We start from the raw sequence: 19,230 nt of genomic DNA on the forward strand, positions 1-19,230 counted from the left end.
AGTAGTGACTATTTATGCTCAACATTAAAAATACTGGATAAAAACTAAATACCATGTTAAAAAGTGGTTATCCCACGCCATTTCTTCTACAATATATGGTGAAGTATAAAATTAGTCCATTATTTTCTGGGCTTGACCCTCGACCATGAGGGGCTTTTGCATCTATACCCGGTTTTGGGGTCACAATTGAACCTATACCCACTTTGCAAAAAAGTTTGCAAGCCTACCAATTTTACGATCAATTTCAGACTTATCGGGTCTGAAGTTAAAAATAAATTAGTCTGAAGTGAAAAAAGTACTTCAGATGCACTTAAAGCTAAATAGGTCTGAATTGCAACCAGTGATTTCATATACTTAAGGGCAAATAAATCTGAAGTGCAATCAATAGTTTCATGCACTTAAGGCCAATAAGTCTAAAGTGAAAAATTGCACTTCAGATGCACTTAAGACCAAAAAATCTGAAGTGCAACAAACGTTTTCCTACACTTAAGACCAATAAGTCTGAAGTCGTGAAAAAATGCACTTCAGATGCACTTAAGGCCAAAAGGTCTGAAGTGCAACAAACATTTTCCTACACTTAAGGCCAATAAGTCTGAAGTGAAAAATTGCACTTCAGATGCACTTAAGGCCAAAAGGTCTGAAGTGCAACAAACATTTTCATGCACTTAAGATCAAAAAGGCTTGAAGTGCAAATTGCCCAGAAATAAAAATTTGTTCTTCGAATTATAACAATCTAATATACAATTTAATACCTAAATCTACTCCAAACGAGCTCAAATTTGAAACATAACCTCCAAATATATTCAAGAACAAACTCCAATCATCAATTTGTCAAAACAATAATAAATCTAACGAAACCCATTTTGTAATTAAGAAAAAGAAGAAGAAGAAATCCTAAGCAATAGTAAAAAATAAAGCGCCTCACCACTGTAAAATATTATAAACTACCTTAAAATATGTTCACAAACACCATATAAAATCACTGTCACCTGAAGAAGGAGAAGAAAGAGGAAAAAAAGGCATGAAATTATTTATAAAGTAGGTACAAGTTAAATATTTTTTAAAAAGTAGATATAAATTAAATGGGGCGTGCAATTTTCACGAGCATGACCGCTACTTAAGCCCAGACCACAACAATTAAAATGAATAAGCCCAACCCAAGATGCAATTCCATATATCATCTTCTCTATCTATATCTATATATTCCTCTGCTTTCCATTTGTGTTGGCAAAGATCAAATCATTTCCCAATTGGGTTTATGAAAGGTTAGAGGAGAAGAGCTCCTTGCCTGAAAATTGGGCAGTGGTGCTGAAGGTGGAAGCTTAACTGTGATTCGCATTGTGTCAAGGCTACCATATAAAGGTATATCTATTGAGTTTTTGGTGTCTGCTTGGTGTTTGAGTTTTTGCTTCACTGAATTTATTATATTTCCACTTCACAACTTGTTGGAACAAATACTATGATGGTTTTTTTAAAAATATTTTTCTTAATGTTTCTCAATTTATTTTAGAGAATTGTTGTTCAGTAGTCAGTACTTATGGAGAAGGTGACATGCATGTTATAGGTTCTTTTTTGCCCCTAATTTGATACATTGATAGTGTAAAGATTTTTGTACACAACTAGTGCTTTTTAACCAGTGATCCCATTTTTACAATATTATCAGTCAATGTTTATTTAGAGATTTACTCGTAATTACGCCATAAGTGACCTGATTGTGTAAATGTCTTTTAACATGAAAACTCTTTGATTATTGCTGTATCTTTTTGCGGTACGTGGAAAGTTAAAGTTACATAGAGTTAGCATTTCTCTATGTAACACTGGGTTAAATATAAAATGTGCATTTTTGTTTTTTCTCTATGAGCTATATACACTACCAACAAGGAAAGAAATCAAGCAAATTGTTAGTATCACATGAAAAGGAAACAATTGAAGATTTTTTCAACTTCTGATCTTTTTTTTAAAAAAATCTTGCTTTGTTTGCCATTGAAGTAAATGGCTTAATTCTCTCAGTGTATCTCTGCATTACTGGACTATATTGTTTCTTGAATCTTGCCTCAAACGTGGGGTTTTTAAATTCTACCAAAAATCTTCGCTTTATACACAATCCACGTGAGATAAGAACTGCACGGGTCTGAATTTAACTTTGGATTCTGCATCATTCAAATGAAAATATGTGGTGTACCCCGAAAAATTGGGATCTTTTTATAATGCATTATTGTCACTTATTTTCATCTCTTATTGTATTCTCTTGGCGAATGTGATCTATTTACGTTGCTGCATCTTTCTAAAGCTATGTCACTTATACATATCAAACAATTATGGCCACGCTAACTAGTTTTGATCATACTTCCCCATCTATTTGATTTCTAGATGGATTCACAAATCCTAGGAGATTGTAGCTCCACAGCATCATATTTCAGCTGTAAAAGTTCGATAAATTGTTCTGTGACGGAGATCCAATTTTTATTGCAATTGCACTTTGCTTCATGGTGTTTTCTGGCAGTATGCTCCTTTTTACCGGTGACAAGAAATTACTGCAAATTCATCTGATTTTCTTGAACATAACTGTGTGCAGCAGGCCTGTGCATACATAGGAATATCTTAACTAGTGTTATTGGCGTGGTGTGCTCTGAGTTTGGCAATGGAGAGCATTCCGCGATTAGCACAGCGTGTATTTTTGGTGCCATTCACCCCAAAATACTTGAAATCTTGTAAGAAAACAAGGCCACTGACCTCCTACTTAATGCAAATCCACGATTCCCGTAAACCAGTATTCATACAATGGAATCTTCAGGGAAGAACTTTGTTATGCTCTGATTTAGTATCCGTGAAAAATTACAGTTCTACCACTGCTCGAGCTGGTTGGTTTCTTGGTTTAGGAGAGAAAAAAAAGCAAGTCTTGCCTGATATCGTGAAAGCTGGTGACCCTGTTCTTCATGAGCCCACTCAGGACGTTCCTCTTGGGGAGATTGGATCAGAGCGGATCCAAAAGATCATAGATGAGATGGTGAAAGTTATGAGAAATGCACCCGGGGTTGGTCTTGCTGCTCCTCAAATTGGTATTCCTTTAAAGGTTTGTTGAATGAGACCTTAGTTTCTCCAAAATATTGTTTCCCTCGCTGAGTTTGATTGTCTTGCAAGTGCCAGATAATTGTGCTGGAAGACACAAATGAGTATATAAGCTATGCTCCTAAAGATGAAACCAAAGCACAGGAAAGACGCCCATTTGATCTCTTGGTGTGTGAACATTTGTATTTATCATCTTGATAAATAGGAGGCCCAAGTATTGTGCCATACATTCATTTTTCTTCTTTTCTTGCAGGTTATTATAAATCCAAAGCTTAAAAAGAAAGGCAATAAAACAGCATTATTTTTTGAGGGGTGCTTGAGGTAACAGAAGCAACTAGTCTAACTTCAAGTCTTTTACATGTTGAACTCTATAATGCAGTAGTTTATTGATTTAGGACCACGTCGGGCATAGAGGCATGCTTTGTGGTACAAATTACTGGGCCTGGGGCACTTCTGCAGAAAGACAGCTATATATGCACTATGCAGTCTCAAAACTCCTTTAGTATCAATATATCCTAGGAAAGTATCCAGAAAATGGCATGCATTAACAGCACATAAGCGGAAAATAGTTGTTTGTTTATTCTGTAATAAACTAGCAGAATTTATCATCACTTCAAATAACGTGAAACAAAGGCTTATGAAATTTAAAGAAGGTACAAGAGGCAATATTTTCTCGACAATGATCAGGAATTAGCGCTTTTTTGTTTTCAGTAGAGGCAATCACCAAGGTTTACTTGACGTTTATGTTCTGATAATCACGTCATTTATTCTTAATTAACTACCAATCTAGAGATATGCTCTTTTATTGTGCAAGTAAATGTGCCTTGAGGTGAAGATTTCACTTCGCCTATAGAAGAGATGGCATGTGAAGGAGAGCTTTGTTGATTTACATTGTCATGAGTTTCATTACTTTGCTTGCACACATTTTGTAAATAGTAAACAGGAAATAAGTGCTTTTCTTTTTAGCTTTTATAGTTGTAAAATGTTTATTAACAAAACACCTAGCAAACTGCAAACAGTTTAACAGCACTATTGTGTGGAGGTTCAAACTGTCACAAGAATCTGAAGTTCTCCTTGACAGGGTGCTATGAGCTTTTAAAGGGATATATTATGTTGGTCAAAACATGATATAATTGCTAGATGTCCTATCAAGTTAATAACCAAAGGTATAAGTGAATTCTTTGCTTTCCTTGTAGCGTTGATGGGTTCAGAGCAGTTGTGGAAAGACACCTAGAAGTAGAGGTTGGAGGATTTGACCGAAATGGAAAAGCAATCAAAGTTGATGCTTCAGGATGGCAGGCTCGCATTTTGCAGCACGAATATGACCACCTGGACGGAACACTTTATGTTGACAAGATGGTTCCTAGGACATTCAGGACTGTAGAGAACTTGGACTTGCCTCTTGCAGCCGGATGTCCTAAATTGGGAGGGCGCTAACTAATTGCCCTAATCGACTCTTCATCAAATGTTTTCCTTGTTCTGATGTTGTGAAGTTAAAGTTCGAGGTGTGCTTTGACATTTGGAAAGTTTAGAAGACAATTAAAGATGCTGCAGGCACTAACTCCGTGTGTTTGTGGAATATTGATATGCTTCATTCTGATATCAGCAATTGAGAATTATAAGGACGGCTCTATGACAGATAAGTGTACTGCATATACCTTTTTTTTCTTTAAATGAGATGAATTACAGAGATTCATTTTTCAAATTGTAGACTGTTCCCAGAATGTTAAGAAAACTTAAGAGTTTGGAGTTCCTACTCTTGGATTGACATGGACTCAGAAATCCGTTTTGTAAACTTTGATAGGGGCTCTTTTGCTGGTAGGGCTGCCTATAAATTCCTTAAGATGCCTTAAAGGCAATCACTAGTTGCCACCTAATGCTTTTGAAACTCTTGCAAGATCGACAAAATACTGCAACATTTCTTTTTCTACATCTTGTTTTTTTTTTCTGGAATAATTAGGCGACGTTCAAGTAATGGCTTTACAACTTGTGCAATTATTAACTCAGATGAATGAAAGTGCAAGAGTTTGATCCAACCAAGTTAACATCTATTGATGAGTATACTCTGCAGTTGATGCATGTATTATACTCCCTCCTGTCCTTTTTATCTGTCCCTTCAGCCAACAAAATTTAATCTAAAATATTTGTTACTTTAGAAAACTAAAAATGCATTAATTATTTATCTGTAATTCTAAATTCTTAAACTATAGATAGAAAAGATAGAAGGAAGTACCTTCTACGTTTTAAAAAATCCCACTCACATATTAATGGTCTAAAACTGACTTTTCATGTATGTAATTAATATACATCAAAGGGAAGCTAAAAGGGTTTGGTCGTGAGATGTGCCTTCGTATTGTTAGTGTATAAATTTGTTACACTATCATTATATATAACTTAAATCCATGTTAAAAAGCATCTTGGGTTGGAGTTGAAAAATAGAATGACAGTGTTATTCATAAAAGCTTTTGTTTATGTATCAACATGAACCCCTGCCAACCCTTTATTCTGTAACGGCATTCAAAGATCAACATGTTTCTAGACTATACTAGTGTTAGTGTACGTGCGTTGCACGTGTGCATCGCGTCAATCATTATTAAACGTATACAAGAAGAAAAAGTTGTTGAAAATTAACAATTGCAGTTAAAATAAATTCAATATATGTTTAAATAATAAAAATTAATTTACATTGACACAATAGTTAAACTCAATATGTTTTGAAACATGCAAAGATGATGAATTTAGTTGGATTAGTTATATAGTATTTGTAATTATTATTAATTTATTATATCAAATATAAATATCTTATGTTGTTGTATTCACCTAACATCTCTTCATAAATGCTACATTTATAATGTTATTATATAACAAGATAATTGATTTCTTATTAATTTTAAAAGGCAAGTAATGAATATAAGGAAATAATGAAGATTTTAATATTAATTGTAAATTCTGGACAATCGATTTTTTTAACAGAATTAAGAGCGCACTCTTTAAGTTGATAAAAAAACAGAGTATAAAACCTTTATGCTAGTTACAATCATGTAATGAATCAATTAGTTTTTTACTTTTTTGGAAAATAAGGAAAATAATATTTAATTTCAATTTATCAAGATTCTAAAATAGATATTTCATGTAGAGAATGAAGTTACGCTACTTTTATATTAAAAGAGTTTAAAAATGTGCCATGCTCTTTACTTTCATTCATTGTCCTTTCTTGGATTGATTTCACTCATATTTTATCGATGATAAATAATTTTTATTGGAGTTTTACACTTCTATAATAGTATATATAAATAAACATTATTTCTGAAACTTTTAGTTTTAAATCATCTCAAATTTTGAATATTGAAATGTATTTATATTTTTGTGAAATAAAACTTTTATTTCCAATGTTTTCAAATAAAAAATTTATATAAGATGAAATATTAATTAATATTTAAGTATTAAATTTTAGAAGATCCTACATATTTGTTCACATAATAATAAGCAAGGTGTAATTTTAGCTAAGAAAAACTTTATTTTTAAAGTATTCAAATGAGAAAAATATTTATAAAAATAAAATTTAAGTGATTTTAATATCATATAAGTTAGGAATCTTGCGTATAATTTAAATAAGAGACAATTTACTGAGCTATATTTTATTTTTATTTTAAAATTTTAAATATTAAAAAAATAATTAAATATTATTGTTTTCGACGTGTATACCTTCTATCGACGCGTATAAAATTATAAAAAATTTAAGCCCTTCAAAATATAAATTTTAAAAATATAAGCTCTTGAAAATGATAAATATTGAGCCTATTCAGTCAAAAAGTAGCGGAGAGCCTAGCTAAGCATGAAAACAACCAATATAATTTTGAAAGTTTAATATTCTATTATGTATCCTGTTCTTTTATATTAATTTCGTATCAAAAAAATCGTCGAGGTACCATGTATCATAGACAAGTAAACTACAAAAAGAATAAAAATTAGCGATGTATAAATTCATCGCTAATCCTATTCAGTGACTGATTAGTAACTGATTATAAAAATTATCATCTACAAGATAAATTTCGTAACTAATTCATGTTTTGTAAAGTTAAATTATGTAATAAACTTTCTTAGTAATAATATTAGTTTCTTTTTTACCAAAAAATAAAATTCATTTTCCATCTATTTAACAGGAGTGTGCACTGATGTAATTTACGTTTTCTATAAATTAAATTATGGTAATTAATTTTTCATCATAAATTAATAACTTCTATTTTTCCAGCATTAATTATTATTTTAGAACATAATGCTGTGGTAAATTTTAAAAATAGAAATAAACGAATTTAACAACAAAGCTTCTAAAAATACTTATGATTTTAATTTTTTAAAAACAACAAATAAATCATATAAAAGGAAAATAAAGAGGCAAAATTGGTCTTTGTGATTAAACAAAAAGGACAAAGAACAAAAATATTACACAAGATCGTGAAATTTCCTTGTTCGAGGGTCGAAACCAACAAAAATAATTCTACTACTTTTTTGTATTCTGTTATGTCTTTAATATTTTGTATTCTTATTAGGAGAAGATATTAAACACTGAATTATATTAGAAAAAACTTCTTTGATTTATAACTCCAAAATATTAGGAAAGTTTTTTGATTTTATAATTTTATCCAATATAAAATATATTTTAAAGGGTAAAAAAGGCGAACGATATTTCACTAAGAGTTTTCGTACTTTTAATATAGCATAGATATAAATATATATAAGGTATATGCTATAGAGATGAGGTTTGGAGAGTCCGAAGGGAAAAGTTTCTTCTCTAGCTATCATAGCTGTTGTGACAACCTTCTAACTAGTCCGTAGAGAGCGAGAGTAGAAATGAGAGAGAACCATCTTTTGCACACAAGCTTGAATCTGTCTAGAGGTATTAGCTACTTTCAAGTTCAGATTCAAGCTCATGGCAGAAGATGAGTCTCTATTTTTCCTCTTCTTCTCTTTGTTCTTATGTATGAAGGTCTAAAGCATTGCCTAGTGGCCATAGTCTGGGCCTCTTTAAGCTAGATGATTTCATATCAATCCTAGTTTCGTTGCTAATCCTTTTTTGGGTAGGAAGTAGTAGTAACACAGATAAGTTTGAAAAGATGGGTTTTTCTCTTCATCATTCTCTGTTCACAATTAGCTCTTCAGGCTTTACAGTAGTTTGTTGTGTTGTGATATTTGTGCATTCAAACTTGTTCCATTAGGCCAAAACAAGTCTTTTGATTATAGGTAAGTATCTTGAAGAAAGATCAGTTGTCTCCAATTTTAGTTGAAGAGGAATGATTTTTACCCAATAATTGCAATATTAGTGGTATTAGAGCACCCTTAATTACCCAGAATGAGGCATGTCACTCATTTAATTGCTCATTTCTCTGCCAAATTATAGAAGTGACCTATATTATTGATCCCATTCTAATGTTCATACACTTGAACACAAGGCAGGAGCACAATAAATTCGTTCTGTAACAACTATTTTGTACTACATTCTGTCTTCAGTAGTAGATCAGACACTATGGTCACCACCACTGCTTACAAATTACGAATGACATTCATGTCAAGAATGTAAGCAGACAACAAAAGATTCAGAAGGAACAGAGTTTCTCCCGTCACATTTACTAGCTACCGACTTTAATTTATAATGTTGCTGCACCCAAGGGTGTGACCTAACGGTCAATGAATTGGGGGAGAATCGTGAAATCTCTGGTTTAAATTGCAATGGAGACCAAAACACTAGGTGATTTCTTCTTATCTGTCCAAGCCTTAGTGACTAGTTACCCGGTATTAGTGTTGGTGGAAGCAGTTACCCGATCAAGGTGCATGCAAGTTGGCCCGGACACCACAATCATAAAAAAAAGGAAATTTTACCTCCTATAGCAAAGGTATACACCCTATTTATTATAAACCAAAATCATTTTAAAATATTATTTTCTATAGCTACCTTTTATATTTTATAGCAAAATAAGTATTTTATGGTATATACTACCATTGAGGCATGAAATATGCTATTTATGTTTTTCCTCTCTTAGACAGCTGGACATACCTATTTTTAAGGGATTGCCGTTACTGTATTCATGAATACATGGCGCGAATACATGTGAATACATGCGCGTACAACTGTATTCATGAATACAGCAACGCGAATACATGTGAATACATGCTCGTACAGCTGGACTGCCCTGATTTTAGGCGCTTTTTGCTGCTGTATTCATGAATACATGTCGCGAATACATGTAAATACATGTGCGTACAGCTGGACTGCCCTGATATTAGGCACTTTTTACTGCTGTATTCATGAATACAACAACGCAAATACATGTGAATACATGCGCGTACAGCTGGACTGCCCTGATTTTAGGCGCTTTTTATTGTTGTATTCATGAATACATGGCGCAAATACATGTGAATACATGCGCGTACAACTGGACTGCCCTGATTTTAGGTGTTTTTTGCTGTTGTATTCATGAATACAACAGCGCGAATACATGTGAATACAGTACCGTAACAACTGAATAGTAGCTATAGGAAGTAATTATGTATATGGTATCTATAGAAAATTAATAGCCACTAAACAATAGTGGTTTATGAAAGTCCTCTAAAACAAATCTTAGAAACGTTGCTCAATCTAGAAAATACTGTGATATTTCTTATTTCATATGTCACTTTTCAATTCCTTTTCATTTTTTTCCTGGAATAATGAAGAGACATTCAAGTCAGCTCTACAATGGAAGAAATTAAAGTACTGCAAGAGTTTGGTCCAACCAAGTAAAAACCTATCGATGAGAATATACGGTGTAATTGATAAGTTTGTCGCACCTTTTAAATTTTGAATCATCTTGAAATACAATATATAGACAGAAAGCTAGATTTTGTACATCAATATCCTAGTACTAATAGCGGATCCATGATTTGAACTTAATAGGTTCAGAATGCTAATTGAACTTAATAATGTGTACATATTTAGTAGATTTCTTAATATGTATATAGAGTCTTGGCTAAAGCTACTAGTTTTAGCTGAACCCATCCGCCCTTGCAATTGAATGAGAAAACAATCCTTCTAATTATTAATTAATCTCTAGGGAAATCAACAAGAATCATAACCAGGGGTGTCTTGATCAGGAAGAATGCAATCAATAAGAGGGGTTGTCTTTGTTTTCAATTCTCTATAAGTTTGCCAACAATAAGGTCCATTAAAATTCTCATTTTCTGGTGGAAGTTTAAGCTCTATGTCTGCAAGGGAAACACCAGTGCATGGCACAGAATCACTGCATGCAAAATGAAGTGGTTCGTATGAACAAGTTCCTTTTATTGATTGATATGACACCCCTGGGATGGCCACTGCTGATGTCTGATTCTTGCATTAGAATTGATCAATCATTATTGGTGTTTCCACATCTAAAACTTGGATATTTGAAAACATGATTCCTTGAACTGAACCTGAGCTTCCCTGGAGTTACAAACAAATTATAGACTTAATTAATTACCATGAAACTTTTTGGGAAGTAAAATTCAAAAAGATTCTGTTTTTTATTGGGCAGCAGAGGCGAATGGAATATATTGTCTATGCGTGAAGAGGTGTTACACCCTGTGCGTCCCAAGGTGACGTAATGAATACGAGACTTGTTAATCATGATTTAAATAATTTTAAAATCATAATATGGCTATATATGATGTTTGGATAAAAAATATGAAGTTCGGAAAAAATCGGATTAAAGTTGCGGAAAAACCGACTAAGGATTTGCCCTGTAACAAAGTTTTTTGAGAAATAAATTTTGGATGCTATATGAGGTCTTTTTGAGACATATTATATACCAAATTGAAGGTCTTAGAATGTAGTTTCCAACGCACTTAACCGTTCGTTCATACCACATCTGGATAAAACGATATAAGCATTGGAAGATGGGCGAATGAGAGGGTGCCAAGCTAGCACCTTTTGACTTTTTAAAAGTTGATATATATATCTTAACTCGTCTCTCTCTTTATTTCTACATAGAACCTGACCAGAGAACACCATAAAACCTGTCCTTGAGATCTCTAATAGTGCTTCAAATAATACTAACATCCCGGGTACGAAATCGAGAAGCGATAACATCAGAACGATCCCTACGACGTAAGTATCGCTATATCGCCTCTCTTTTTCTTTGTAGTTTGAGTTTTGTAATGTATTTAATAGTTAATAAAAATTTTAATTTCTTTATTTAAGTGCTTAAATATCAAGGAAGGTTGATAAATTCTTTTTCTAATAGTTAGAACTCACGGGACGGTGATCGAAAGTCGTGAGTTCGAGTTATTTGATTTGTAGTGGACTGTTTTGTGGGCTGTTTTGTGTTGCTTTTGGACTGTCTATTTTTATACTATTTAATGAAGTTTTGGAGGACAAATGGTGTGGATAAACACCACATAATGACGGAATGGTGGGCTGGTCGTTCGTCGTTACATTGTTTAGGTTGTTTGACACTACTTTGGTTGTCGTTTTATGTATAAAGTGATTAGGGTGTGTGGGCTGTTTTGTGGTATATTGTGATGGAGATAAGGTTGAAAAATGATTCTTACATATTTTTATTATTGTGTTCTTGTTGTTGTTGGTATATGGTATTGGAGGAGGGCCTAATTACGGGGGGGATGCTGCCCAAATTTACGTAAACGAGCTACTAGTTTAAGTTGCGGACTTAGCCTTTACGCAACACTAATTTTAAATCTCCTTATGCTATGGTAGATTGAGTGGAGTTGTTTGAATAATTTCTTGGAAGGTATTAAGGACTCAATGGAGTTAAGGTATGTTAAGGGTATCCCTTCTTCTTTTTGGCATGATCCAAATGATACAAACAAAACGAGCAAAATACGCAACTTTCATAAATGACTCTATTCATAGAAATACTAGGGGTGTCTATATTCTTGATTCTCCATGTGAATTATTATTATATCCTTTGTTCATGGGTCTCAGAAAAATACGTATTTTATAAAGTTTGTCCGAAAGGCATATTGATTTTATGATATTCGAGAAATCTTATTAACGTATTTCTTATGCATTTCATGCATTTATACATGTACATTGACCCATGACCAGAAGGCTTTATATATGCGTATATTATATGTATATAGGATATGGGAAAAGGTTACGGCATTATATACGCACCACCACCTGATCAACTAGTATACGTTGATGATTTGCCCACAGTGGCCGAGATGATATGATGGGATGCCCTCAGAAGCTTGATGATGTTATGAACGCATATACCTAAACATGGTATGATATTTATACGCATATGCATGACATTGTAAATATTAATGATTCACAGATTTGTTCAGATTTACATGTTGAGTCTTTTACTCCATGTTTCTCTCATGTCTATTATTTACTAATTTTCATTCCTTACATACTCAGTACATTATTTGTGCTGACGTCCCTTTTGCCTGGGGACGCTGCGTTTCATGTCCGTAGGTCCCGATAGACAGGTCGAGAGTCCTCCAACTAGGCTATCAGCTCAGCGGAAGATGTTGGTGCGCTCCATTTGCTCCAGAGTTACTTATTTGGTCAGTATGATTCGGCCGTGTATTGTTTAGTATGGCGGGGCCCTGTCCTGACCTTTATGATATTTATCTACTCTTAGAGGCTTGTAGACATATGCCATGTACGTAAAAGATTGTTTGGCCTTGTCGGCCTATGTTTAGTGTACGAGTGATCATTTTGGTCTTATAGGCCCAATTTAGTATTACATGTTTTATTCTAGTTATCCTACGGCAGCCTTTCCGTCTCATTTACCCATGACAGCATGATACAAAAAGATATGTTACGTTGGTACTCAATTGTGTAAGGTACCGGGTGCCCGTCGTATCGGGTTTGAGCCGTGACAAAAGTGGTATTAGAGCAGTTCCGTCCTAGGGAGTCTACAAGCCGTGTCTAGTAGAGTCTTGTTTATGGATGTGTTGTGCACCACACTTATAAGCAAGAGGCTACATGACATTTAGGACTGTCACTCTTTCTCCTTACTCTAGATCGTGTGGTAGAGCTTAGTTGTAAGAAATTCAAATTCCTAAATTTTATTTTATTCGTTATACAATGACATCTACATCTAAAAAAGACAGTTGGTAAGAGATTGAATGTGGCTATGGATGAGTTGAGTCAGAGTAACTCGATTTTGTGTCATGCTTATGATAAGTAAATGTAAGGCCTTCAGTAGATATGTGTGTACTACGACATGTAAGCCTCTTGATAAGGAGTCATAAGACATGAATATCTATCTACCCCTATGGTAAAATGCAACGAGAGAATCAGAAGGTAGATACAAGTTTCAACAAGTAAAAGAATCTAGGTGAAGAAGGGTACGAGGTACCCAGTTAGTGAAGATTATCTGTATTTATAATTCAGGCAGAGAAATATAAGCCTTCTGAGTTACTTTCAACAATAACAAAGATATATTCACTTGACAATGCCTATTTCAGTTATGCTCTGTGGGAGCTAACAAATATACTTAAAGAGACGGATAGGATATCAACATCCAACTGGGTTAGAGTAACCCAAAATTGTTGATGGATTGTTATCATTAGCTCACATTTACGAAGGATATTGCAAACGTGGTAATAGTTATCCTTGTGAAACACCCAGATGATGCACTCTAGAATAGTACAATCGGATATGAATACTAGAATGTTCAGAAATTTCAGAAGATTGGCATTGGAATCCTAGAAGGGATAAATATTTACCTTTGTATGGCTCTCGTCCCTAGTAAAGAGAGAGTGTTAGGTGACCCGAAGAGCCAGTGAGTTAAATCAAGGGGGGCTAAAAGTGAAAGAATATTTTGAAGAAGTTTTCATAATAAGGTGATAGACAGAAATATTAGCAGGAGAATAAGAAGAAAGTAAATGAAGCATTATGAGTAAGATGTGATAAATGGATGATAACGGTAAATCAAAATATGACAGGACTACAGATTCTATAGTCAAGTGAAGAAAAAGACAAGAAGTTACATGCCTTGAGACAATAAAAGAGTATAAGCCATAAAGTCATGTCCCTATTTAGAGAAATGAGTTGGTGACTCATACATGATTACCACAAGGAAACGTTTGACCTCCAGAGTAATAGAAATTAGTATGGGCTAGCTCCATACGAAGCTCTTTACGGACGGAAGTGTAGGTTACCTATCAGATAGTTCGAGGTGGGGGAAACTATGTTAGTAGGACTAGAGTTGGTACAACAGGCAGTTGAGAAGATTAAGTTTATACGGGAAAGTCTATTAGCAGCTCAGAGTCGTTAGAAGTCCTATGCAGATAATCGACGACGAGACTTGGAGTTTCAGGTAGATGACTGGGTATTCCTAAAGGTATCACCAATGAAAGACGCTATGAGATTCGGTAAGAAAGGAAAGATTAGACCTCGGTACATTGGACCTTATAAGATTATACGTAGAGTAGGCCAAGTAGCATATGAGTTAGACTTGCCTTCCAACTTGGAGTCAGTACATCCAGTTTTTCACGTGTCTATGCTCCACAAGTGTATTGGAGATCTTTCTAGAGTCGTTCCAGTTGACGATGTTCAGGTCACAGAGCAGCTATCATATAAGGAAGCTCCCATTGCTATACTAGATAAACAGGTTCGGAGATTGAGAAGTAAAGATGTATCTTCGATTAAAGTACTTTGGAGGAACAATAATGTGGAGGAGATGACTTGGGAAGCTGAAGAAGACTTGAAGTCTAGGTATCCTCACTTGTTTCCGCTATGGGTAATACCAACACTGGCGTCGTAGTCAAAGCAGTCTTGAGCTTCTGAAAGCTCAACTCACACTCGTCTGACCATCCGAATGGAACACCTTTCTGGGTCAGTCTGGTCAATGGGCTTGCTAAAGATGAAAACCTCTCCACGAACTGACGATAATATCCTGCCAAACCCAGGAAACTTTGGATCTCTGTAACTGAAGTAGGTCTAGGCCAATTCTGAACAGCCTCAATCTTCTTAGGATCCACTTTTATGCCTTCTGCTGATACAACATGCCCCAAAAAGGCAAATGAGTCTAACCAAAATTTACATTTTGAAAATTTGGCATATAATTGATTATTCTTCAAAGTCTGAAGCACACTCCGAAGATGCTCCTCATGCTCCTCTCGAATGCTGGAGTAAATCAAGATATCATCAATGAATACAACCATAAAAGAATCCAAATAGGGTTTGAACACCCGATTCATCAACTCCATAAATGCTGCTAGGGCATTTGTCAACCCAAATGACATCACTAAGAATTCGTAATGCCCATACCGAGTCGGAAAAGCTGTTTTAGTGACATCAGATGCCCTAATCTTCAACTGATGGTAACCAGACCTCAAGTCGATCTTTGAAAATATCTTGGCACCCTGAAGCTGGTCGAATAAGTCATCAATTCTTGGCAGTGGATACTTTTTCTTGATAATAGCCTTGTTCAACTGCCGATAATCTATACACATTCGCAATGAACCATCTTTATTCTTTACAAATAATACTGGTGCACCCCAGGGCGAGACACTGGGTCTAATGAATCCCTGATCAAGCAAGTCTTGTAACTACTCCTTCAATTCTTTCAACTCTGGCGGGGCCATACGGTATGGTAGGATAGAAATGGGATGAGTGCCCGGAGCTAAATCAATACAGAAGTCAATATCTTTGTCGGGTGGCATCCCCGACAGATCTGCAGGAAATACATCTGGAAATTCACGAACAACTGGAACTGAATCCATAGAAGGAACTTCCGCGCTGGGATCACGAATATAAGCCAAATAATCTAGACACCCCTTTTCAACCATACGCCGAGTCTTCATATATGAAATAACCCTGCTGGTGGAACGACCAAGAGTTCCTTTCCACTCTAATTGAGGTAACCTCGGCATGGCTAGGGTCACCATCTTGGAATGACAATCCAATATAGCATGATAAGGTGATAGCTAATCCATACCCAAGATGACATCAAAATCTACCATATCAAGAAGTAGAAGATCCACACTAGTCTCAAGACTCCTAATAGTGACTACACATGAATGATAGATATGATCTACCACGATAAAATCTCCCACCGGAGTGGACACACACATAGGAGCACTCAGAGAATCACGAGGCATCACCAGATATGAAGCAAAATAAGATGACACATAGGAATAAGTAGATCCTGGATCAAATAGAACTGAAGCATCTCTATGGCAAACTGGAACAATACCTATAATCACAGCATCAGATGACTCGACCTCAGGCCTAGCTGGAAAAGTATAAAATCAGGGTTGGGCCCCACCACTCTGAACTGCGTCCCTGGGATGACCTCTAACTGGCTAGCCTCCACCTCTAACAACCTGACCTCCACCTCTAACGGTCTGACCTCCACCTCTAGCTTCCTAACCCCTACCTCTAGCTGGCTGAGCAGGCGGTGAAGCAACCGGTGCTGGAATTATAGCACGAGAGCCTTGCTGTTGTATGTTGCCTTGAGATCTGGGGCAAAATCTAGCAATGTACCTCGGATCACCACAAGTATAACAAGACCTTGGCTGCTATGACTGCTGACCCTGAAATTATCCCTGTCGACTTGAGTAAACACCTAAAAACTCTGGATCGAAGGTACACTGATAGGAGCTGGTGGTGCACTGTAGGATGCCTGGAGTGCTGAATAAAATGGCCTGGGAGGATGACCCCTACCAAAATTACCCCTACCTCCAGACGAGGCACCACTGAACCCAACGAATTGACGAGGCCTCTTATCAGACCCCTGCCCTTTAACCTGTGCAAGAACTACCTCGATTCTCCTAACAACATTAGCAGCTGCCTGAAAAGAAATTTTACTTCCGGTCTCCTAGGCCATCTGAAGCCTAATAGGGTGAGTAAGTCCCTCAATAAACATCCTCACTCTCTCTCCCTTGGTAGGAAGTAAAAGGAGAGCATGACGGGCTAGATCCATAAAACGGGACTCACATTGAGTAACAGTCATACTACCCTACTGTAGACGCTCAAATTACCTGCGATAATCCTCTCACAATGTGATAGGGAGAAATTTCTCTAGAAATAGCCGTGAAAACTGCTCCCAACTCAGTGTAGGCAACCCAGCTGGTCTGGTCAACATAAAATCTCTCCACCACCTCTTGGCGGAACCCGTCATCTGAAATATGGGAAAATCGACCCCATTGGTCTCAACTATACCCATGTTTCGCAGTACCTCATGGCAGCTGGCAAGATAATCTTGTGGGTTCTCAGAAGGTGTACCACTGAAGTGAACTGGAAAGAGCTTAGTAAACTTATCTAGTCTCAATAAGGCCTCAGAAGACAAGGCGGGCCTATCATCGGTCTGTGCTGCAATAACTAGCTGCACTACCCCGACTGGTGGGGCTGTTGGAGCCTGATACTGTGGAGCCATCTGCTCTGGAACGGGGGTAGTGGGAGTCTGTGCTCCTCCCCCAGCATGTGAGATGGCTGGTGCCACTGGAAATGTACCATTCTAGGCCACACCCTCTATAAGACTCACCAAACGGACTAGAGCGTTCTGAAGCACTAGAGTAGCTATAAATCCTTCCGGAACCTGAACTGGTCCAACCGGTACAGTCTGAACGGAATCTCCTCCTGAAGATCCATCTGAGGTTCTACAACAGGTGCTGCTGCTCGAGCTCTAGACTGGGCTCTACCTCTGCCTCTAGCACGACCTCGGCCTCGGCCTCGACCTCGACCTCTACCCCTGGTCATAGTTGCCATCGGGGGTTCTGGTCCATGTCCATCGGTTGATATATTACGTGTCCTCGCCATCTGCGAGAGAATAAGAATAGAATGGTTCAATTATCGATGATAGAATAAGATCATACGACAGAATAAGAAAGAAGTGATATTGTTCCTAAACTTTATAGCCTCTGAAAGATAAGTACAGACGTCTCTATACCGATCCTTCAGACTCTACTAAGCTTGCTCGTGACTCGCGAGACCTATGTAACCTAGTTCTCTGATACCAACTGTCACGACCCAAAATTTTCACCTTCAGGATCGTGATGGCGCCTAACATTTCACTTGCTAGGCAAGCCAACGTTAAAATAATCTTAACTATTTTTAAGCAACTTTAATTAAATAGAAGTCAAATTACTCAAATAAATTGCGGAAGACCATAAATACCGAATTATCAAAATACATCCCCGAATCTGGTGTCACAAGTGCACGAGCTATTAGGATAATACAAATAAAGGTCTGAATAAAATTCAAGCTGTTTGAAAGATAGTACATAGCTGAGATAAAATAGAAAGGGACTTCAAAACTGCGAATGCTGTGCAGTTATACCTCAAGTCTCTTATGAATAGCTGAATCCGAGTACGTCTATGGTACGCTACTGGGACCAATTCCAAAATCTGCACAAGAAGTGCAGAGTGTAGTATCAGTACAATCGACCCCATGTACTGATAAGTGCCGAGCCTAACCTTGACGAAGTAGTGACGAGGCTATGACAAGACACGTGCATAATCAACCTGTACAAGTATATACAAATACAAAGTAACAATAATACAATAAATAACAATTTATCAATTGGAAGGGAACATGATAAGGGGAATGATATAATAATTTTAACAGGAGAAGTGTCACTTAGCAGCCAATTAATTCATCAACAATAAAATGAGCAAATGATAATATGGAAGTAGCACGGCACCACCTTTCGTACTTTTACTCTCATTTGGCACGACATCACCCTTTGTGCTTTTACACTCTCTGAAAATAGCACGGCATCACCCTCGTGCTTTTACACTCACAAATGGCACGACAACACCTTCGTGCTTTTACACTCACAAATGGCACGACAACATACTTCGTGCTTTTATACTCACAAATGGCACGGCAACACCCTTCATGCTTTTACACTCTTCCTTACCATGACAATGATATTATGAAAATTAAAATGGCACGGCATCACTCTTCGTGCTTTTATACTGTTCCTTACCATGAAAATAATAATATAAATTCGGATGAGTATTTAAATGTGGGGATATACACTTATCAATCAATTCAATACCAGAATACCGACTTCACCTTCCAAAATATTCAACAATAATTAAATGAATAATAATTTCACGACTAATGATCAAATAATCAATAATAAACTTAAGCAGGAATATCTTAATTAAATAGATAATTATTCACAATAAACAAATTCTACCTGCATGCTTTGATTCAACCAC

The 19,230-nt window shown here is 36.1% G+C and overlaps 1 protein-coding gene across 2 annotated transcripts; it reads left to right on the forward strand.

Moving 5' to 3' along the window:
* The first annotated feature begins 1,206 nt into the window (after positions 1 to 1,206).
* LOC104117614 (peptide deformylase 1A, chloroplastic) lies at positions 1,207 to 4,999 on the forward strand. 2 transcript variants are annotated; one of them, XM_009628686.4, is made up of 5 exons: positions 1,207 to 1,362; positions 2,576 to 3,073; positions 3,148 to 3,237; positions 3,323 to 3,390; positions 4,266 to 4,999. In XM_009628686.4, the coding sequence occupies exons 2-5, from the start codon at positions 2,642 to 2,644 to the stop codon at positions 4,504 to 4,506; spliced, it is 831 nt and encodes a 276-aa protein (XP_009626981.1). In that variant the 5' UTR covers positions 1,207 to 1,362; positions 2,576 to 2,641; the 3' UTR covers positions 4,507 to 4,999. The 2 variants fall into 2 exon arrangements, with proteins under 2 accessions (XP_009626981.1, XP_009626982.1); XM_009628687.4 differs by having other exon boundaries at positions 2,579 to 3,073.
* Positions 5,000 to 19,230: the final 14,231 nt, after the last annotated feature.

Source organism: Nicotiana tomentosiformis, chromosome 11 (genome assembly GCF_000390325.3).
Source record: "Nicotiana tomentosiformis chromosome 11, ASM39032v3, whole genome shotgun sequence".
NCBI classification, from domain to species: Eukaryota; Viridiplantae; Streptophyta; class Magnoliopsida; order Solanales; family Solanaceae; genus Nicotiana; species Nicotiana tomentosiformis.